At 38.9% G+C, this 24,806-nt stretch overlaps 1 protein-coding gene across 1 annotated transcript; it reads right to left on the bottom strand.

The window, feature by feature from the left end:
• Positions 1-6,927: 6,927 nt before the first annotated feature.
• On the bottom strand, positions 6,928-10,908 carry LOC135476468 (interleukin 17-like protein). The gene is made up of 2 exons (XM_064756499.1): positions 10,828-10,908; positions 6,928-7,473 (listed from the first exon to the last, which is right to left on the bottom strand). The coding sequence occupies exons 1-2, from the start codon at positions 10,906-10,908 to the stop codon at positions 6,928-6,930; spliced, it is 627 nt and encodes a 208-aa protein (XP_064612569.1).
• Between the last annotated feature and the right edge of the window lie 13,898 nt (positions 10,909-24,806).

Here is a 24,806-nt window from a genome sequence, read left to right as displayed (position 1 = left end):
CCGAGAGTCCACTGACCAAAATAATGGCTGACTTGTCTCTGATATACAGTTGCTGTGCGCTTTTACACTTACACGTACCCCTTTGATATTATCGCAGTTAGTACGACGAGTCTTAACATAAACAGAGCCATGTGTTCTTGTAGCTCCGCAAGAATGCACAGCGAGGGTTTGGCCATGCCACACGCGTGTAACAGACCTTTATTTCTGTGTTTGTTGCCAGGTATCGAGTATCACACTAAGCTTTCTTAAATGTTTTATTGGTGGACCCCATTTACCTCTGTCTCAGTCTGGCTGACTAAGCATTGTTTCTATGCGATTGTGAAATTGTGAGACCAGTCGAACGGATGTCTACGTTTAAAGTAATTTGCCAAGCATATCAGCATCATTTCAGAAGGACCGCAGACAATACCAGATTTTGATATACTATAGAAGATAAACTTTTTCATTTTCTCAAGAAGCTTTCGGCTGACTTAGCTGCAAAAATTCAGACATAATAAAACAACCCACAAAAACGGAAATACACAACAATGAAGAAAGAAAACAAATATATGACAATAAGATCTTTAGCTGATAGCAGAGTATACAGCAGAGATTATAATAGGGGTAATAAATTACAAATACGAAAAACAATTACTTTTTTTATGGACATATACACACTACAATAGTGAGGAAGCTCAAGCGTGTACGTGTTATTTCCTCCTGACATGACAGGAGTGCATGTAACTATATCGTCAGCTCTGATACAATTTCTGTCTTGCGCGGCTGTCAAAATCATTGACACGTGCTTTCCGACGTGTACAGGAATACGTGCACTTATACGTATACATTGTACATGACAAACGTCAGGGTATTCTTTATTTATTTATTTATTTTACTTGATTGGTGTCATGAATTTTTTTTACACGACGACCGCCAGGGTTACGTTAAGACGATACTGGGCGCTCGGATAAAATCACATCCCTAAGCAAGACAAACGCATGACTTTAGGCAGCAAACCGGCCCGGATAGCACAGTTGGTAGAGCGTCCGCTTCGGGACCGGTAGACCCAGGATCAATCCTTGATCGAGTCACACCTAAGACTTTAAAAGAGGAAGTTGTAACTTCCTCGCTTGGCGTTCAGCATGAAGGGGATAGTGCAACGACTGGTTGACCCGTATCAGTATAATGGCTCGGGCGGGGCGGCTTACTTGCCTTCGGTAAGTCGTCTCAGTGAAGCAGCACTAAATAAAAGAGCGGTGGAAATCCGTCCTGCAACAAGGAGGCACATTACACGTACATGCACCCTAATGATTCCTTCGTCGTCATATGACTGAAAAATTGTTGAGTACGACGTTAAACCCCAAGCACTCACTCACTCACTTTAGGCAGCAACCCAAGTAGCTTGAGTGAGTCAGTGAGTGCTTGGGGTTTAAACTGGTACATAACAATTTTTCACTCATATGACTACGAAGGAACCTGCTTCACTGAGGCAAGTCAGCCGTTCAGCCTGAGCCATTATACTGATACGGGTTAACCAGACGTTGCGCTATCCCCTTAATGCTGAACGCCAAGCGAGGAAGATACAACTTCCTGTTTTTAAGGTCTTAGGTTTGACCAGACCCAGGGTTTACCCTGAATCTACCGCAACCGAAGGGGGCGCTCTACCAACTGAACTATCGGGGTCGGTCAAGTAACTTGTCTTGGATTCGAACCCGAGCCCTTGTTGGTCACGAAAAGTTCAGGTCTGCATTTGAATGACGTCACTATGAAAATTATTTGTTGTATATCACACATCCATCAAAACGGTTTTAATTCTCATTTATAAGACTTTCCATTAAAAATACGCAGTACGTATCATACTTGACTCTAACAACGTCACACTAACGCCGCAGCCTCTTTACACGTAACGTTTCAGAACCTGGATTACTCCAATTTACGTGGACACACGAAAAACTACACCTTCGCTGATATACTGTTTGTCACCACGAAATGCGCATATTTAAAACAACTCTGAACTGATCCTTTACATTAAGACAATAATTATTAAATTGTATGCGGATTTAATACCTCTCCTTGCACTCCATAATTCTGATTTGTCATTATTAAAAATGGTTGTGGGAAAAACAGAATAGCAGACACCCACGCATACATGCATGCACACATACACACATACATACATACCTGTATGCATACATACCTGAATACATACATACATACATACATACATACATACATACACACACACACACAGATACATACACACACATACATACATACATACATACATACATACATACATACATACATACATACATACATACATACATACATACATACATACATACACACACACACACACACACACACACACACACATACATACATACATACATACATACATACATACATACATACATACATACATACATACATACATACATAATTACATAATTACATAATTACATAATTACATACATAATTGCATACATACACGCATGCACACACACAAACACAAACGCACGCATATATACACGCACACATACATTGTGCAGCCAGCAGTCGGGTATATCGGTTCAGTACAATTTTTAAATACGACGTTTAAACCTCAAGCACTCACTCACCCATACATACATACATACATACATACATACATACATACATACATACATACATACATACATACATACATACATACATACATACATACATACGTACACACATACAAATAAGGCATACATACACGTATACATACATACTTACACACACGCATACAAACATACATAAATACATTCATAAACTGACATTCATAGACTGAAAACGTATACATTACATTGTGTATCGATGAAAAGTAGACGAACATTTTACGAACACCTTCATGTATAAACATCATAGCTAACACTGTCGTGTCTTGAAGACAAAACACCTTGTTTTTCTTTTTTAACATCTCAAATGCAGCAAATTCACATTCTGTTATTCTGTTGGTATTATTTTTTTTCTTTTTGGTAGCCGAGAAGATGTCCATGCAAAGGCTTGTGGGGAGGAGGACTAAAGGGTAGGTATCCACTCCCCCCTCCGTTTTCTCCTACCCTTAATTAACATCCGCTGTCTGGGTGGCACGCCCCTGGGTAGTATTTCAGTAGGAAATTACCTACAAAACGAAAACAAAAAGAAACGTCTCAAATGATTTTACATGAATGCATTCAAGAGAGATAAATAAGATTTATTTCCTAGTCTTTCTTTATTTACTTTTTAAAACCAGTAGTCATGCAGGCGCCGGGATCCGTTCAGAACTAAGGATTAAGGGCGTTGTGGTAGCAGCCGTGTCATGTTGTCTGATAGCTCATCTGACATGTAAGATAACATAGCTCGTACAAAAAGGAATGAATTTAGCCACAATTTCCGTACACCCTAAAACACCGAATAAAAACGAGCGTGACCCTGATGTGGATTAAAACGGTGTGCAAACAGTGGGGAGAAAATCCCGATCACTGCGCGGGTTTGAGGTAAACAGAGAACTCACGCGTGAACCTATAGATATACCAAGCTGAGATGCTGGTAGATGACGATTTCCACACAGGAGATAACCAGATAACAGCCAAAGCCAAACAGAAGGAGACACAATGTTCAACATTGCCTGCAAAAAAGAAAACGGCCCAAGCATTGTATCATTTTGTTCTTTTCTGTAAAATGGGTGAGTGTTTCAGTGTTGTAGTTGTGGTGGTAAAAGAAAGTTCACCAGCACGACACGATTTGTTTTTATACAGTTTACAATCGGTTTGTGTAGGAGGGAAATGTCGAGCAATCACACCCACTTAGGTCTTATTTTTAAACAGAAAAACACTGGAAACGGCAATATATAAGTACATGTAAATGTAGATACAATCGTGCTTAAACAGCCATCAGTCTGTCATCTCCATGAAGTCACAATATAAACCAGTCAGGCTGCCTTATTATACATACACAGCCTGAAAACTCTAATGGTTATGTTTTTCTTTAGATTTACTTAGTATAAATACTGTGGAAACTGAGATTGGTTATCTGCCCTATAGCAATATTGTCCCATAATAATACCACGCCGTCCACGCAGCTTGTCAACTGGGCTATTTCCATCAGGTTATGATTGTGAACACAATACAACACACACAATACTGGTGTATAACACAGTACTGGTCCATAACACAATGCTGGTCAATAACACAGCACTGGCCCTTAAAACAAAGCTGATCCATAACACAAAGATGGTACACAACTCGATGCTGGCCCATCACATAGTACTGGTCATAACACAATGCTGTTCCGTAACATAATGCTGGCCCATAACATAATGCTGGCTCATAACACAATGATGGTCCATAACACAACACTGGTCCATAACACCACGTTGGTCCATAACACAATGCTGGTTCATATCACAATGATGGTCCATAACACTATGCTAGTCCAAAACTCAGTACTGGTTCATAACATAAGGCTGGCCCATAACACTATGCTGGTTCATAACACAATGATATTCCATAAAACAATGATGACCCATGACACAATGCTAACCCATAACACAATGCTGGCCTGTAACACAATGATGGTCCAGAACACAATACTGGCCCATAATACAATGCTGGTCCATAACACAATGCTGGTTCACAACTCAATGCTGGTTCATAACCCAATGATGACTCATAATACAACACTGGTCCATGACACAATGCTGGTTCATAACTCAGTGATGATCCATAGCTCAATATTGGTTCATAACACAATGCTGGTCCATGGCACATTGCTGGTTCATAACACAGTGATGATCCATAGCTCAATGCTGGTCCATATTTCGATGCTGGCCCATCACACAGTACTGGTCCATTATGCAGTACTGGTCCATCACGCAGTACAGCTTCATACCTCAGTGCTGGTCCACAGCACAATGCTGATCCATATCACAATGCTGGTTCACAACTCAATGCTGGTTCATAACACAATGCTGATCCATAACACACCGCTGGTCCATAATTTGATGTTGGCCAATAACAATGTTGGTCCATAACACAATGCTGGTTTTAATGCAAACAACAGCTAGGCTTCAAATGTAAGTTATACTGTATTTCAACGAAAGTTTAGCATGTTTTAAGTGACGTATTTGTCTTGATTCTGAACGTCCATATTTCCTTACCTAATTTGTTGAAATATAGTAATTTGTATATTTGTGTACATCGATAGGGTACAGCGAATATATCTTGTACCTGCATTTATTTTGTTTTTTTCAATTGATATATAAAATCATACCTAGGGACTTTTTACTGATAAAATGGCTGTTAGTTTTCTGGGTGGAGAAAACCAGAGTGCGGAGGATAACCTAGCAAATGTTTTACGAGTTACAGATGAACTCTCCTACATATTATATGTACATATCACACAAGAATGTTCTGTTTGCGGACTGCAAATGGCCTGTTGTAAACTTCATGGCAGGTCACACAAAAGAGGCTGGCCACGAAGGCAATGGAATCAGAAGTACTTGGGCAATTGTGTTTGTGCGACCAGTGGGACTAAACACACGCGTGTCTCTGGTGACTTTACCGTAGATAAGACCAAGTCCCTATGTTCCGATAATGTAAGATAGAAGTCTTAAAGCGATGACCACTGTATCTTGGCTGTTGTACATTTATATCTTAAAAATTTACTTTGTGATTCGTACCTCGGTTTATTTTTCGGGGGGTTTTCACTGGCCACAGACTTCATTATCCAAGGGACATCACTTTGGTACTCGTTAGATTGATATGAACGTGGGTTATGTCCACTTGGTTGTATACGTGCTTGGTTTCTTGAATGAGCCCTACCCTTAATCAAAGCGTTGTGCAAAGTGAAATATTATTGTGTACGACGCAGAGCATCAATCAAAGCTAATGAAATTACGATGTAATCTGTTAATAACGATCTAGATTAGAGATAAACGCAAAGTCATCGTCCAGCTCCTGAGGAAGTCTCTTCACAGGAATTAGGACATTTGCTTGTTTCGGTGACAAATTGCGCTTTCCTTTGGCATCAGTAACCAACACTGGGAGCTGCCCTGGCTCAGTGGTAAAGAACTGATGTCCGACACCCACTGCAGCATCTCAACAGTGAAGTGCTGAGTTCGATTCCGAATCATTCGGGGTAAAACACAAATAGGGAAACAATAATAGAGGACAGAAAAGTAAAACGGCACGGTCAAAAAGGCCACAGTATCAAGAATCTTATTTCATAAAACGGTTTTATTTGCAGCTAAAATAAAAGCAAAAACAATATACTGTAATCTATTGCAATATTGTTAACTGACAGTCATGAATTTGACCTTGCATGAAGTGAATATAAGAAACGCATAGTGTCGTCATCACGTGACGATGATAATTTAATATATCCATATAATATATCCAAGATAACGCATAAAAAGTTGATATTTTAAAGTTGATATTATAATTTTATAAAAAAAATAAATTAACAGTCCAGTAGTTTTTAAATTTATGTACATAAATTTATACAGAAACAATAGTCATCTGTCATAAATAAATAATTACGACGCTTTTAATAAAAATGTTAATTAAGGAAGTATTTTTTACAAAAAGAAAAAAAAATGAAAAAACAAACCTGGCCTTCAACCATGATTAATGTACTGTTAGCTACCCCTGTATAAATCACGGGTATATACATCAACAGATGCACTAAAATATCAAAAATAACAAGAATACATCATTGTGAAACATATGTAAAATTAAAAGTTCCTAGATAAAATACAACAGAATTTTTATATGGACGAGATCGTTTTGTTGTAAGACAGGACGTGCCAAATCACCTGACATAAGTCATTGCCGGCTAATTAAAGAAGCCACTGTCTTGGTTATTGTAAAATGTTTTATAATTTAATAAATAAATCAATATAATAGTATCACAGACATTTGTGGGGCGTAGGTCTATCACAACCTAAAATCCACTGGGATCTGGACCGCTCCGCTGGATTGGCTGTGCGATGGCTAACCGCGGTTGAGTGCACGTGCAGCCAACAGCTATTTTCTGGAAGGTCTCCTCGTAAACGTACGAGCCAGAGTTACATTGCTGAGTTTGTCTCAATACGGGCACTTCGTAATAAACGGCCTCACAGGTGTTGATGCGATTGGAGATGCAGTTGCTACAGAGGCAGAATGCTTCGGGAAGATCCACGGGGTATCGAGTAGGATCGTGGTTTATTCGGTAGGACCACGGACAGAGGGAGCGACGCTCTTCGGGTTGGTTCGGATCAGTAGAGAGCGTGGTTGGACAGGTTCTCCCGGACGTTTTGCTGCTCTCGATGATAGTTGCAACCCTACTGGCCTGCCGTGACACCAGCGTGCTGGCATTCTGAGCGGAATGTAACCTCATCCATTGGTTCTTAAGTGTGTTGTTTCCGGGTTGTTGACAAGGTACCGGGCTGCCAGTCACATGGCTCTCGATATTTAGCACCATAAGGATGAATATCCAGAAAACTTTTATCTGAAAGAAAAAAGCAACTCTAGCAATACAGTAAACGTAAAATGTTATTTTTTTCAACGTTAAAAGACTGAAAAGTTTTTATTTTACGAAACAATGTGTTTACTACAAGACGTACTATAACATGTTTACCATAAGGCATAGTTCAGGCTCAACGTAGTAAAACTCATCTATCTAAGCTTATGTAAACAGAAGAGTCCTTTACACGCATAAAATTACAATATCAAATTGTTTTTTAAATTAAATTAAAATAAATTTTTTCTAAATTGTAGTATTTATACAGTCACATGAAAACTACAATGAATGAATGAATGAAGAGTAAATAAACGAACCTGTAATAGTTGGCCGCAGGTGATCGTGATGTGGGTAGAGGTCATACTAGTTGTTTTAGTTTTGCAGGTTGCAATCTCGTTTGTCCTTAATCAAATCCTTCTGTTAAAGCGTAGAGTGGCTTGAGTAGACTGAAGACTAAGTGCTGTGGTATATCCTCTTATATAGCCCACCAGACCAGGAACATAACTTCCGGTGGACATGACTGTCACAGTGAGCGTCACATTAGAGGATTGCTTCATCTCCGGTAGTCGTCAAACTTTTATCCCTATAGACATTTGTGCAGAAGTTTACCACGATTGTTATAGGTCAGATTTGGTTAGCTTGTAGTGTGACGTCACATCTTTTGCCGTCCGTAGTCTTCAGAATTAGACATGGATTCCTTCCTTAATTTTAATACGAGCAGATTTCCTAAAAAGTGTGGAGGAAAATCGAACCCATAGACAATCCTACCAATGTAAAATAAATAGAAAGCAAAAATTTTCTCACTGGAAAAATTTTTTCAGTGGGGTTTAGAATTGACAACAAAATTCTGTTTGCTATTTTCGTCTGCAAAGCATCACAGCTGTGTTGAATAATGCTTTTCGGTAATTTAATGCTGCTCTACAATGACATCAGAACTAAAATGTAAAAACAAAAGAGAGGAATGTAGTTGAAGGCTGTAAACCTATGCTGATGCACAGGAAATGTATGGAATTTCATAAAGTAAATCGTGAGCATTCACTCCCGTTAGCGTCATGTTAACGAACTCGTTGTGTACGTGGTTTTCTTATGAATCACGAAATGAATAATTACGTTGAATAGACGAAAAGACAGTCATAAACTATGCAAATACGGGTGTTAACCCGGTGAATTTTCTACCAATAATCCCTGCACTCTCAAACAACATTGCCAGCTAAAACTTATCACCTGAACACACTGGATGTCTTAAACGCTACAAGTTTACACATTCACAGTTCTACATCGATTAACTACTAGTATCTGTAAAAGGTCAGCTGATGTCACTATGTGTGAGGTACATGTTCAGGGTTTCATTCCTCCTCGCTGTATTTTTAACTTTACTTAGACCATGCATGACGTTAATATTTCTTTTAGTTGTATTTAGGATGTGTTTTACAGCATCTGCAGTTTGTCAAAAATATGCATAACGGACATTCGATGACACACAAGGCTCATTTTTTGTTGATGATTTTCTATAAACCAGTCAGAAAAAGCACAAATGTGTAGTTTCATTGAGCAAGACGTGGTCGAAATAGCTTGAATTTGAACCTGCGATCTCATTGATGAGATGCAGCTAAGCTGAGAGAGCCAGCGCGGACAAGCTCACTAATAACTCACTAATAACAGGAGATACAGATGACGTCAGTAATTTCATAGTACTGAAATAAACGCGAGGCACATTGACCTCAAGGTCGTACCACGAAAATACCCCACTTGAACAGACGGATTTCCTAAGTGTTCGTATAACACTGAATTGTTGATGACAGCGTAAATTAGACAGCTTTTACTGAACACTTAGATAATATTAAATCCTGAGATGTCACAAATCAATCGAAAAAATACATATTTTTATTTACTCGTTGTTTAACGTCTTATTCAATATTTTTTAAACCTATGTCCGATAACTACCGCCGACCATTGGTGAATGACTACTGAGACTCTAATACTGACAACATATTATGTGTAACATTTAAACATCTCTTTGCAACAGATAAAAATCGTGCTTAATGCTTCATCGTAACATGTTTAATACCTAAACACTTAAACATGTTTATCGAACAACTGATAATAAGACCGCTTTATAATGTTGATCATTTACATTGAAAACTTTAAATCACTCCGTTTAAGCAATAAACCCATTCAATTTACTACATAAATTATTGCATTTATACTATAAATGTGAGTATTTATAAAATACTGCATGTATTTATAAAATGAATCAATATATTTATGAAACACGCGTACATTTGAAAAAAACACTCCTTGAACATGTTAAATGTAAGCATTTATTATAGTGTGTGCACGTGTTACGTTCAAAATAGTTTATTAATTTCCTGAAATGTGTAAGACAGATCAAATTCTAGCTTTTTGAAACTTTGGAATCATTTTAACGCTCTAAATAGTATAAGAAGAAGCCCGATATTTACTGAAAGGCATTAATTTGTTAATCACGTTTATTATCTGTTGCAGAGATATGTTTAAATGATAAACATTTGTATTTTCAGTGTATAGCTGATCAGATGCATTTCAAATGAATTCAGAGTTTGTGCGGGAACATATAATCATTACGAAGTGCATTAGCTTTCGTCCTGCTTATAAATGGTTTTGCAATGTAAAATTAGCAACGTCTTGGATGTTTTGCTCCAATAGATCCCGTTATCAGATGTTATCAGTTACCATGCCCTGACACTTTTCCTGATATACAGACCTGTTTTTCTAATTTGTAGCTGACATTTCCAAATCTCACCATGTATAATCCTGTTGTTTTGTGAGACGATTATGACATGTGACCCAAATGAATGATTAAATATGGATTAATGCTTTATTTATTTATTTATTTATTTATTTATTTATTTGATTGGTGTTTTACGCCGTACTCAAGAACATTTTACTTATACGGCGGCGGCCAGTATTATGGTGGGAGGAAACCGGGCACGGCCCGGGGGAAACCCACGACCATCCGCAGGTTGCTGGCATACCTTCTGACGTACGGCCGGAGAGAAAGCCGCATGAGCTGGAATTGAACTCACATCAATCGAATGAATGCTTTATGGCTTGTTGGATTTTGATGTGTAAAGAATATTCAATTTGACGCCTCAAATTTAATCATCAGTGTTGTGGTTAATGGCGAGCGGAGCGATCACCCATCAGTTTACTCTGATGATATATTTCTTATTTGCGTCCAGTTCTACTTCATTTCTAACTGCATATCGATTGTCACCCAGTTATGTCGATCGTAACCTTGATATGTCGATTGTTGCCGTGACAGATGGAATGTTGCCCTGGGTTGTCTAATGCTGTCCTTACTTGTCGGTTGTTGCCCTTCATGTCGATTGTTGCCACTGCAAGTCGAATGTTGCCCTGCCATGTCGGCTGTTGTTTTGACATGTCCGTTGTTGCCCATGCATTTCAGATGTTGCCGTGGCATGTCAGTTTTTGTCATGGCATGTCGCAGGATGGGCTGGCATGTCGATTGTTGCCCTAGCATAGAGGTTGTTGCCATGTCATGCTGATTGGTGCCTTGACACATGGATTGTTTACCATTCATGTATTAAGGATGATACCTAAGTATTAAAAAAAGTTATTTTGATCGATTTTTCTTCGTATCAACACATGCTGCTAAATGTTTATGGATATTATTGCTTGAATAAACTATCAAACCAAAATGACAGCCCTCACTGGCATTATTCTGTCACGCGGAGAATCAGCTTAACCGTTCTTAATTTTTTTTTCGTCCTAAAGAGTTTACCAAATTTACCAAAGAAGCGCATACATAGGTAGCACGTGCATGGTGGTGACACCAAATGCTGAGATGAACGTCCACTTGTGATCTGCATTGTGCCATCCCTATATGAGCTTATGATTGTTTTATTATGAGTGACATTCTTATTTTGTCTTTGTGTACTGTGGCTGATAACGGCAGCGTATTAAAATTTTTTTTATTCTACTTTCAGCTAAAGCAGATTGTGAAACTTCAACAATGGTTAAATACTCTTTGGGGAAGCCTATATCTACGTGGCTCGGGTATTGAAGTCTAATCCTCTCAGGCACCAGCAATAACTCTACTGCCATTGTAGCCGCTTACGGGCTGAATGCTGTCATACAAACCTGTTTGTTTTTACCGTCAATGCTGTAATTTGTGTCATTTTTGGGATCGTAAATTAACATATCTCATTCACTATTTTACAAATTAAATTCACATACAGGGAAGAGGAATGTTTTCGAATCATACTCCTTGTTATTCACTCCACGGATAACAGAGTACGGTTGTAGATGTATCTGAACTAGGTTACCCCTGGGGCTTTTTTGGGGTTTTATTTAAAAGGTTGCGACTTGTGAAGTTAAAAAATGATTATTTGGAGCATCCTTTATAGCGCTTCCGATTGCTCTGATTTACCAGACTTCATCACACGGATTTGGTCAGAGGCCTGATCAGGAGAGTACGCTTCTAAAAGCCACATCCTTTAGCCCTAGCCCTTTCCTGTTATAGTTTCACTTTTATATTTTATTCCATGAGACCCGCTTTTTAACACACGTGTACCTTTTTTCAGTTGCAAGCATCACTGTTCCCCATTCTTCAAAATGATATATAAAACGGAATAAAAAATAAACATAGCAACAGGACATGCCACACATTTGAAACGAAAGTTGATACATAGGAGTGCTCTTTAGTAACACACGAGAGCCCAAAGGGATGTTATCCAAGCCATATTGTCTAACATCTACATGTGATGCATGTGTCACGAAAAAAAAGAAAGCTGGCACTTCCTCTTTTGACACGCCAATATTGGTGATTCTGCAGAAATCTGGACCAATCAAAGATTTAAAGCAGATGGTTGTCCATATCATTAGGGTTGCCAACAAACCAATGCACTCAGATGTCACCCGTTTTGTACCTAGAGTAACCCCACAAATATCTGTACTCAAATGCCCTTTTCTTCTCATGCAATGCACTTTTAGAAAAGTATAAAACATTTTTAAATTTTCGTGCTCGATCTCCTTTAGCGGCGAGATTCGAAAGCTTCCTAATACCGTGACTTTCTCACTAAATGGGCTTCCTTATGTACTCTGTGTGTATTTGTCGAAAATAAATATAAAGTCACTTTGACCTGCTGGTTCATGCCTTAGCTTATATAACTTAGTTTATATATACAACAAATTATCTCCGGTATAAGCCAAAAAAGGCAACAACAAAGAATTCCTGTGGTTGTGTTCCTTGTCGAAGTTTCAAGAGCACATTCAGCCTTGTCATACAGTCGTCGTCTATACTATACCCTACTAGACTGAGAGAAAAAGAGAGCTGGAACAAGCTTCAGTGGTAGACATTTGACCTCGCCTTGAACCATAAATATCAATACACATCTACAGCCGAAACATGATATATCTGTAATTTAAAAAGACTACAGTATGGAGAGTAAAACTAGAGCAATGACGACAATGTAATATTTGGCAAGTTGTCGCAGGCAATCAATGAAATCTGTAACATACAACTTCACTGATCCAGAGCTATAGTTGTGCCTAGAGTAAGCTTGACTCGACCATACAACTTCACTGATCCAGAGCTATAGTTGTGCTTAGAGTAAGCTTGACTCGACCATACAACTTCACTTATCCAGAGCTATAGTTGTGCCAAGAGTAAGCTTGACTCGACCATACAACTTCACTCATCCAGAGCTATAGTTGTGCTCAGAGTACGCTCGGCTTGGCCATACAACTTCACTTATCCAGGACTGTAGTTGTGCTCAGAGTGAACTTGACTCGACCATACAGCTTCATAGGTGTGTCCAGGGCAAGCTTGACTTCACGATTACACTGATCAAGTTATAGGTCTGTCTAATATAGTGCTCTTTATATTAAATATGTTATTAAATCAAGCGATTACAGAATACCAGCTTTGCCTTAGATTTATTCATTTGAATTAATGCGAGCAGTAGTTTGTTTTTATACATACGTTCTTGTTTTTTTTTCCACAGTTGTCACACTTATGGGGGCCGTACATGGGAAGGTCTGCCAGCAACGATTGCGAAGTATTACAACATAAAATACTGGAAATTTCCAGAAACTGAGCCTGTAACTGTGTAAAATAGACGATGGCGGGAATGACACGTAGAGGGCACAGGACGTCCTGTTGGACACCTATCATCCGAGTATGCCTGACTGCTGTATGTCTTTAATTTTATTTACTTCACTTTGGCAGTACAGAACCATGACTGGGAGACAGCCTTCTTAAATGTGTCTTTAATTGTATATACTGCACTTCAGCAGTACAGAACCATATCGGGGAAACAGTCTGTTTAATGAGCAATCATGGCAATATGCCACTCGCTGTGCTCCCTGTGTTGTTCATCATTGTTACATCATTTCTTATATTAGAGAGTTTGGGAAATTTGTTGATTCCCTCACGCGTGAGGTGCCTGTGTGGTCGACAACACACGTGTGGCGGTTTGCGCGGCCCAGTGTTCGCTGAAGACCACGTGTCTGTTACCGATACGATGTGTATAAATCTGTACACTTCAGTTATCTACAACCCATCATCCATCCATCCTGGTGACAGTCAGTTTGAATGAATGACTGCCTGCTGTACGTCTTTAATTCTATTTACGCCACTTTGGCGTAAATTATATATTATAGCCATATCAAGGAGACATCTCGAATGAATGAGTATGCCTGACTGCTGTATGTCTTTAATTGTATTTACTTCACTTTGGCAGTACAAAACCATGACTGGCAGACAGTCTTTTTAAATATGTCTTTAATTGTATATACTCCACTTCAGCAGTACAGAACTATATCTGGGAGACAGTTTGAATATATCTTTAATTGTATATACTCCACTTCAGCAGTACAGAACCATGTCTTTGAGACAGTCAGTTTGATGTAATAAACATGCCTGCTATACGTCTTTAATTATATTACTCCGCTTGTACAGTACATTAGCCATATCGGGGAGACAGTCTGTTTAATGAGCAATTATTGCAATATGTCACTTCGCAAGTACTTCAGCCATATCGGGAAGAGACTCTCCGTTTAACTAAGTAATTATGGCAATAGGCCACTTCAGCAGTATATCAGCCTTATCGGAAAGAAATATGTCTGATTGAATGAAAGGTTATGGTTTTACGCTACATTGGCGTATGGGGGATGGCCTTTTTAGATGAAAGATCACGGCTGTACGCCACTTTGAGAGGACTTCAGTCATATTGGGGAGATAGCCAGTTTGGGTAAGTCGACAACTGGGATATTAGAGAGGTTAAGACACTCGTGAACTGGGTAAGTCGACAACTGGGATATTAGAGAGGTTAAGACACTCGTGAACTGGGTAAGTCGACAACTGGGATATTAGAGAGGTTAAGACACTCGTGAACTGGGTAAGTCGACAACTGGGATATTAGAGAGGTTAAGACACTCGTGAACTGGGTAAGTCGACAACTGGGATATTAGAGAGGTTAAGACACTCGTGAACTGGGTAAGTCTACAACTGGGATATTAGAGAGGTTAAGATACTCGTGAACTGGGTAAGTCGACAACTGGGATATTAGAGAGGTTAAGACACTCGTGAACTGGGTAAGTCGACAACTGGGATATTAGAGAGGTTAAGACACTCGTGAACTGGGTAAGTCGACAACTGGGATATTAGAGAGGTTAAGACACTCGTGAACTGGGTAAGTCGACAACTGGGATATTAGAGAGGTTAAGACACTCGTGAACTGGGTAAGTAGACAACTGGGATATTAGAGAGGTTAAGACACTCGTGAACTGGGTAAGTCGACAACTGGGATATTTAGAGAGGTTAAGACACTCGTGAACTGGGTAAGTCGACAACTGGGATATTTAGAGAGGTTAAGATACTCGTGAACGACCTACGAGTAAAGAGTAATGTCATTATCTGTGTATGACGTCACCCTTGGAAAATTTACATCGCATCGTCTATTCGTTTTTTACGAACTGAACGATACTTATTCGTAATATATTTCCCAGTAAATATTCGAGGTTTATCTCTTTGGGCGTGAAATAAAATTAAAAATGACCTACTCACGAAGCATAAGTGTGTAGTAAGTATCAAATTTTACTTGCAAAATGTAGAAGTTAAGCCGAGAAAATCTAAATTTTCAACTGCATGTATTTTATGCATATGACACTGAGCGATAACCATATATAGCGTACATGCCGCAGCTTTTATGCCCAGTCCATGCTGCAAACATGTAAACAGCGTTTTGTTCTGCGTCATTCTCAATGTGTATCACCAGTGACTTCATGAAAATACAACATTCGTCTAATTTATTTGGAGGACCCGACTCCTGTAATTCGAGAAACTTAAGAGTTTTCCGTCGTAACGATACGAGCTCGCCTGGCTGAAGTGCACAAGTCGTACTCGTATCTCGTTGGCAGTTGTGTTGACCTCTCTATTACGTCGTTTGCCGCGTGAGAATGCAAAGTCATATATGCACCTGTCTCAAACGCAGATGTTTTAAAGTTTTCAATTCATTTTTTGAGCGAAAGCGTCAAGGAGAAGGATTAAACATTTACCGAGGAAGATGCTAGAGGAAGTGGTTATCGGGTACAGCTCGTGGTGTGGTTGAGGATGCAATTTACATATGGATACACAGCGTAGTGTACCCCCTACATAATCGCCTCCATACACAGAGGTATTTAGTAGGATGTGTTCAGCATGGCACTAATTACACGGTGGTTGGTTGGTAGATTTCACAAACGGAAACAGTAAGTGTTATAGCATGAATTAACAGCCAAGAGAAACTAAGCTTAACATGCATAAGCCAGAGTTCGTGGATAATTTAATGAAGGGAAACAAACAAGTGACTTCTCGCGGTTTTCATTCATTCTCACACGTTAGCAGGTTCGACGAGGGTATAGGCCGACATGCAGTGCGACAAGTGCGGTTTGTGACGGATGTTGGCTTGGTTCGTCATCTGCCAGGCGAAATGTACGGGTTATGTTTATTGGAGCATGTGTGGAAATTAAAATCAAAATGTCATTTAAAATAATTAAATTTTCTACACATTATAGCAGGTTCAACGAGACTGTATGCCAACAAGCAGTACGACAAGTGCGGTTTGTGAAGAATGTTGGATGTCAACAAAATGTACGGGTTATGTATATTGGATCCTGCGTGGAAATTAAAATTAAAAGGTCATTTAAAATAATTAAAATGGCCTTGACTAGATAGATTAACGTCTGATGTGACAGGACTTTCAATAAAAGCCAAAAAAAATTATCATTACAGGGCATTAAATAAGTCGTTTATGCTATATGATTTATATCCGATCATGTTTTTGTAAGTAGTACAATTAAGAAGTAGAGCACAGAGAGAAAAACCAGAGAAACGACGACAGTGTGATAGTTGGCAAATGGTCACACGTAACAGGTGAAATACAGCCTCTTCTCCATTTTATCTCAGTTTATTTTGATTCTAACTGTTCATGTAAGTGCATAAATGGTAGCAAATTACACTTTTAATGGATTTCACCCTTAGCACCTGTGACCATTTCCAAGTGTGACACAGTGGTCACTGCTCTGGGCTCAATCTCTGTGTTTTACGTCTTCTGATATTTTGTTCCAGCTTCTGTTCTGGATTCTGTTGATCGATTAAGCATGGTTTTACATGTGCTTATATGATTAATGCGATGATAACATAGTATTCTGAGTAATTCTAGACTTGTGACCACTAACAATTTATAACTTTTATAAAGACAGTGTATTTGCTTAATTATGCTTAAGTCATGGTGCTAGGGGCTGTATATAGCTTTTAGGCATATATTTGCACCGTTGCAAGAGCTAACTGACGTAACTGCCAGCTGTCACACTGCCGTCACTGCTCTGGCTGTGCTCCCTGTGTTGTGCGTCATTTCTTATATTAGAGACTTCTTATATTAGGGAAATTTGTTGATTCCCTCACGCTTGAGATGTGTTCGCTGAAGTTCACGTGTCTGTTACCGATACGATGTGTGTAAATCTGTGGGAGAGTTCATCAGTAACTGGTATAAGCTGGTTTTTTCCGGACGCTCCAGTTTTCTCCACCCATAAATCTCACCACCATCGCATAAGTGAAAAATTCTTGAATGGGGGTGGGGGGAGAAATAAGTAAACAAATTAATTGTCATTACTTGCAAAAGGAGATGATTTTCTGCAGGTTTTTCTTTCATCCAATAGCCCGCATAGATGCCGCCAAGTAAATAAACTACAGAGCACAGCATTCAATTCCAATAAAATATTCTGTTATCGTATCTTTAAACTGACATTTAATGTAACAAGAGTTCAGGTGAACACAACATACGTCCCAACAAATGCATTTGTTTGAAATGTATAAAAGAATACCAGCAGGATTGTGGTGAGTATAACCCCAGAGTGGAATCTTCATGGGTGTTGATGATAGATATGTGGTTACCATGACAACCGCTCAAGTGGAAACACGAGTCCACTACAATTGAAAACTTGGAGTTGTAGCCCGGACATGAAATCATTTCTGTTTATATATTATATATAAGGAAAACAGCTACCCGGTTAACATGACAACCGCGAAAATGAACAAACGTAAGTCGTGACACATCGCACTCTCTGTATCTATGTATCCACCAAAAATTAAAACTCTGCGTGGAAAACAGTTGGAGTTGAAGCCCGGACACGAAATCGTATCAATTAATATAGTATACATAGGGAAAATGGCAATCTGGTAGCAATGACAACCGCGCAAGTGGAGAAATGTGAGTCGCGGCACATTATCATCTGTTTATGTATTCATCCGCCAAAAATTAAAACTCTACAGAGAAAACAATTGGAATTATATCCCGGACACGAAATCATATCTATCTATGTAGCATACATAGGGAAACTGGCGACCTGGTAACCATGGCAACCGCGGGAATGAACAATTATGAGTCGCGAAACATCGCCATCTGTGTATGTATGTATCCACCAAAACTTAAAACTCTATGTTGAAAATTGTTGGAGTTGTAGCCCGGACAAGTATACGAATGGATGGACAGACGGACAATAAAAATTCAACAAAAACTTATAAAGGTTTTTCGTCAGTGAACATAAAGTCAATATCAAGGCGTATTCCGTGTTGTGATATGTTGGCTTTTATGTGTAAAAAGCTCAGAAATGTTTATTAGGGGCAAATGACTTTGCAGTCATATTCTAGAATTATGTTCCAAAGTGATCAATGGACATACTGACACCGTGAACTAAACATGCTGTGTTTGACTGGATGTAAGGCTATGTTTACGTTCGAGCTTTGATGTTGTTGTCGTAATGGTCATTGTTTCGGTGTCATCATTATTTCAGGAGGTTTGTCAGGTACCTGCCGGAAAAGGTGTGATGGATTACCACAGTTGCATACCAGTGTCATTATTATGTTTGGAGGATTGTCAGGTACCTGCAGGACAAGGTGTGATCGATTCCCACAATTGCATACCGGTGTCATTATTATGTTTTGAGGTTTGTCAGGTACCTGCAGGACAAGGTGTGATCGATTCCCACAATTGCATACCGCTGTCATTATTATGTTTTGAGGATTGTCAGGTACCTGCAGGACAAGGTGTGATCGATTCCCACAATTGCATACCGGTGTCATTATTATGTTTGGAGGATTGTCAGGTACCTGCAGGACAAGGTGTGATCGATTCCCACAGTTGCATACCGCTGTCATCATTATGTCAGGAGGTTTGTCAGGTACCTGCAGGACAAGGTGTGATCGATTCCCACAATTGCATACCGGTGTCATCATTATGTCAGGAGGTTTGTCAGGTACCTGCACAACAAGGTGTGATCGATTCCCACAGTTGCATACCGCTGTCATCATTATGTTTTGAGGTTTGTCAGGTACCTGCACAACAAGGTGTGATGGATTACCACAGTTGCATACCTGTGTCATCATTATGTCAGGAGGTTTGTCAGGTACATGCAGGACAAGGTGTGATGGATTACCACAGTTGCATACCGGTGTCATCATTATGTCAGGAAGTTTGTCAGGTACCTGCAGAACAAGGTGTTATCGATTCCCACAATTGCATACCGGTGTCATCATTATGTCAGGAGGATTGTCAGGTACCTGCAGGACAAGGTGTGATAAATTCCCACAGTTGCATACCGCTGTCATCATTATGTCAGAAGGTTTGTCAGGTGCTTTACATATTTTTTCATAGACAACACATTCAATAACATGGTACACGATTTGACTACTGATTTCACGCACTGGCCTTGAACGTACCTAGCGTCTTTTCACCATCTTTTGAAATCTGTTGATTGTTTCTCTTTCTCTAATTTCGTACTTCACATACTTTTTTAGTTCTTTTGTCGTTTGTGTGAAAGGTTATTTTGGGAATTTGATATTACTCTTGCTCGTTATCGTTAAGTAAAAAATTCCTCACTATGGCGTTTAGCAATAATCTAATAAATAAATTATTTTTTCTGATTCAATTTCACTCAATGTTTAGTAACAATGATTCCAGCATAACAGGAAGAATGTACGGTACAGAGTCAAACAACTTTATTGAAATTTCAAAAAAATTTGTTTCAAATATTCACTTAGACAAAGAGATATTGTTCACTTTTTATCGCGTTAAGATACAGGCCTGTCGTGTATTTATTTTCAAGTTATACTTACTTTTTACACAAAAGGATGTTAGTTTGTTCACCTAGGACTCATTTACTGCCGTGAAACATGTGCTCTTTCACAACTATCAGGCTGAACGTATCAGGGCAGTGGAATTAGACGAGAAAATTCACAAATAAACCAGCTTTTTGTTCATCTTTTTACTTCACGACAAATGTGTTTGAAAGTTTCTATGAAAACAATATCATGATAAAACCATCACTGACACAAATAATCGTAGCTGATGAAGGCGTTTCCAGTAAACGTAAACTTCCCTGTTTAATTGTGAAGAAATCTTCATAAATCCGGAAATCAGTTTATGCAAAGGGATAGGCATATCTCCTAAACTGTGCGTGTAATACACTGATAAATGTACGAGCCTGCATTTTTCCAGGGAAGTAACACCAGTTCTCTGTTTACTTACTTACTTACCTCCGGTTTATAGATGTAATTTCCTAATATTTGAGTGGGCATTGTTAAGTAATATACTATATTACTCGATACCCAATACGTCTCTGATATTACATGACACGATAAACTGACGTCACGTCGAATCGGGTTGTAATGGATGGGTGCGTAGTGACATCAGAAATTCCAGTTTTTGTCTATTAAACTGACATCGTTAAAATAATTTGAATAATTTTACTACTGGGAGGCTGTTTTCAATGTCTCCAATGAAGGTGATACAGACATCTAACGTTTGATATGACCTTCAATGTAATGGAATAAAGTGGTCTGTGAACAATAATATTGAATAACAATTTTGTGACACCCTAATTTGAAAAAAAAGTTTTACACTTAAAAATTGTTCAATCTTTTTACACTTGAATTTAAAAAAAAAACAAATGTATCAGTATGTTTAGATACAATTCTGTGGTGTGTTTCTTTGTTTCTTTGTTTTCAGGGTTTAATGTCGCATTCTGTCTATTTTTATCATTCCACGACCCTGCCTGCTGATAGCACACCGATCTTACATAACGTCCCGTCCAGTATTGACACCTGGCTTAGCCTACGTAACTTCCCGTCCAATACTGACTCTGAATTATGTAACGTCCCGCCCAGAACTGACACCTGACTTACCTAACGTCCCGTCCAGTACTGACACCTGACTTACGTAACGTCCCGTTCTGTACTAACACCCGATCGTACAGTAGGTCTATATTTGGCCAGGTCATACAATATATTGCATTGCGTTATAAATTCATCAAGTCAGCCTCCCCCCGAAACCCCGGGGCCCATGTTTTAAGACACAATCAACTATTGTAGTCGTTATGCCCACCCTCTGAAGAATATGTTTCATGGGTAAAACAAAGGCAACCGAAATACAGGCTTTGTTGGTTAGAAAGTTAGCTTTCCTGAATTACCTCTGCTGCGGACATGTATGCTATGTATGTCAATAACTGGTCTGGGTTATTAACCTCTGCTGTACGAGCTGGGGAGTACGATAATAAATCTCTTTAGGGTTGGAACCTGGTGTTGTAAATAAGATGTTCACTTAAAATACTGGGATGCTCATATGGGTGACTTGACATCTCACTGTTTATTTGTGTGGTCTTTATAAGAAAAGAGATCTGATAGGGTGTCCCTTTTGTATGAGATGTTGGAAGACAACAGTAGACCGGTTTAGAGCAGGTACTATACATTCAAAACCTACAAGATACACGATGTACAGCATTAGAAAGGAAACAACCTATGTATAGCAATATAATATAGAGACTAGCTCTAGTATGATAAAGGAAGCCGTTCTAATTAATAAAAAGAACATGAGAAAAAAGCAAACAAAGAAATTAGATCAGTTTTTTATGTGTTAACCTCATTCATTCCTCAGACTGGGTTTTAGCCCCTGGATCGTGACGCTTTCTTTAAACAATAGATACCACCACCACCACCCCTATCCCCACCTATCCCGATCCCCAACATCCCACCCTCAGTGAATGACAATCTGTAATGACGCAATATCTGAACAGGTTCTGGAATGAAAATCTCACTACTCAAAGTTGGGTACACTTTTGACCAGATGAAAGTGCTTCCTGGGTGAAATCTAGTGTTGTTATACAAGAAGACTGGTTTATCGTCCACCAAAGCGTGAATGAGCACATACAAGTATATAAATATAAAAGCTTTTGGGCGACATCGTGAGGGAATAAGTAGTATTTAATTATCTTGTTTGTCGGGTTTACTTAGTGGACCATGACAGTCTCTTAATTTGACAGAAAATATAAAGGAAAGAAAACCGCAGAAAGCGTCAGGTTTATTGCATGTCGGCTTCTGTTCATGTCTACTTCTGTTCATGTATACTTCTGTTCATGTCGGCTTCTGTTCATGTCGGCTTCTGTTCATGTCGGCTTCTGTTCATGTCTACTGTTCATGTCTACTTCTGTTCATGTCAGCTTCTGTTCATGTCTACTTCTGTTCATTTCAGCTTCAGTTCATGTCTGCTTCTGTTCATGTCTACTTGTGTTCATAAACTACCTCTTGTCTTGACCTCATTTACATCTAAGTGCATGGTACATAAAGCCCACCTTAGAAAAGAAGCATTTGACTACATTTTATTTTCTCAAAATGAAAACTTATTTATTAATTTGATTGATGTTTTACGCCGTACACTCAAGAATATTTCGCTTATACGACGGCGGCCATTATTATGCTTTCAGGAAACCAGGCAGTGGCTGGGGGAAACACACAACCGTCCACAGATTGCTGGAAGACTTTCATACGTAGAACTGGAGAGGAAGTCATGCACGAACTGCACTTGGACTCACATCGACCGCATTGGTGAGAGGTTTCTGGGTCATTTCGAGGCGCTGGTTGGTTTGAAAAGTGTCAGAGCGCAGCCCCACACACGTTGACGGATGAGACTTCAACTACGACAGCGTTAACTTCCCTGTAGGTCTCGGATACACAGAATTATACAGAGTAAAAACAATGGAAAATAAGATTTGCAGGTATAATACGTCAACATATACTTTACGTACTTCTGTTTTTCCTTCTGATAAACGGACATAAATTACATGCTGATAGTTGGGAGTTCAAGGATGACTGCGTTATTAACTTCCCTTTAGGGTTCGGGTAGACAGAATTTAACGTAGTAAAAACATTGAAAAGTAAGATATGCATGTATAGTATATCTACGCCTCAAAGTGCTTTGCCGGCTTATGCCTTTCTTTCTGATAAAGGGGCATTCCTCAACAAACAAGTGCGTTCCTGGCAAGAATGTGAGCTATTACTGGATGACCTTGCACGTTTAACAAACTGCTGTGTTCAGTTTGGCAGCTTAAGTTAACAAAAATAATAATAGTAAGACCAACAAAATTATATCCGATTATAGCATAGAGGGACATGCACTTGAAAGAGTTGAGACTGTGAAAGATCTTGGGATAACATTAACCAGTAATCTGAACTTTAGAGTACATGCCACCAATACCGTTAGAAAAGGTTATAAATGCTTGGTTTTCTCAAGCGATCGTGCATTTCTTTTACAAAAACCAAGTCACTTATATCCCTGTACAGATCTTTAGTTCGCTCCAACTTGGAGTATGGTTCAATTACATGGCCCCCCCACCCAACAATATCGCTTAGACAAGTTAGAGTCCGTTCATAAAAAGTTCATCAAATATCTATTTTCTAAAACTATAGATCTATAACTATAACGCTTACTCCTCTGAAAAATACAAAGCTATGTGTAAGCATTTTCAGCTGCCCACACTATCTGATCGCCGCAGAGCTGACGATTTAAAGTTCTTACACAAATGTGTTCACTCTATCGTTGACTCGCCTTACCTAGTACAGTTCCTGCCCGGGCCTTACGACAAACGGCAACTTTCCTGCCTGCGTCAGCTAGAATCAACGCTCGAAAACATTCTTTTTCCCTCGAGCCATGAATTCCTATTATGACCTGAGTTCTAATCATTCCATAGAAATTTTTTCTTCAATAAAATTTCAGTAAAAATAGTTTTATATATTCACCTATGTTTACACGTAGGCTTGTAACATTTCTGTATTAGGAATTACATCATATGTTTACCTGTGTTTACACTGTCTTTGAACAAAAATTGTATTTTATATTTACCAGCTCTACTTATGTGAATTATACACTTCTGTTACTCTATATGAGAATCCTGTTATCAGACCTGTAAGTGGGCTCCTGGCCTGTTGGCTCTGAGTATTAATAAACCAAACCATAAACGTGCCAATATAACTTGAAAATACGGGATCTGTATTAGCTCATGGAAACCGACAACGAATGTGCACGTGAAATCTGTCAATAAACTTTCACATGAAATCTCACAACGAATGTACAAATGAAATTTGACAATGAACGTGTAAGTGAAATCTGAATATGTTCTTTGTATGAAGTTTGTCCAACATTGGGGATTTGGGTACATGTAAATTCTAACAATTTTAAGTTACGTGTGACGCGGAATCTGGCGAACATGAAATCTGTGGGTTGGCGAAAGATGATCACACGTAAGACCTATCAATAGGTGAAATCCGTTCACAGGTACTGTCTGTCTAAGTGAAATTAGCCTAGTAGTAAATCTGGTTACTTTGTGTAATCTGTCTATAGGTGAAATCTGACTCTACGTAGAACAAAGTCTAAAGAGGAATTTATTATTTGTTATGTTAAGTAAACCCAGCACTTTAAAAGTCTTGGTGGATATATCATGTATGAGCG

The sequence above is a fragment of the Liolophura sinensis genome, chromosome 10 (genome assembly GCF_032854445.1).
Source record: "Liolophura sinensis isolate JHLJ2023 chromosome 10, CUHK_Ljap_v2, whole genome shotgun sequence".
NCBI classification, from domain to species: Eukaryota; Metazoa; Mollusca; class Polyplacophora; order Chitonida; family Chitonidae; genus Liolophura; species Liolophura sinensis.
This window is presented reverse-complemented; position numbering and strand designations above follow the sequence as displayed.

What these genes read in the sequence shown, in the direction of transcription:
- LOC135476468 (XM_064756499.1), bottom strand. Translation starts at nt 10,908, where the DNA reads ATGTCAAAACAACAGCCGACATGGCAGGGCAACATTCGACTTGCAGTG. An exon ending in TGAAGGGCAACAACCGACAA is followed by an intron (nt 7,474 to 10,827) that starts GTAAGGACAGCA and finishes TTTTTCTTTCAG; the next exon opens with ATAAAAGTTTTCTGGATATT.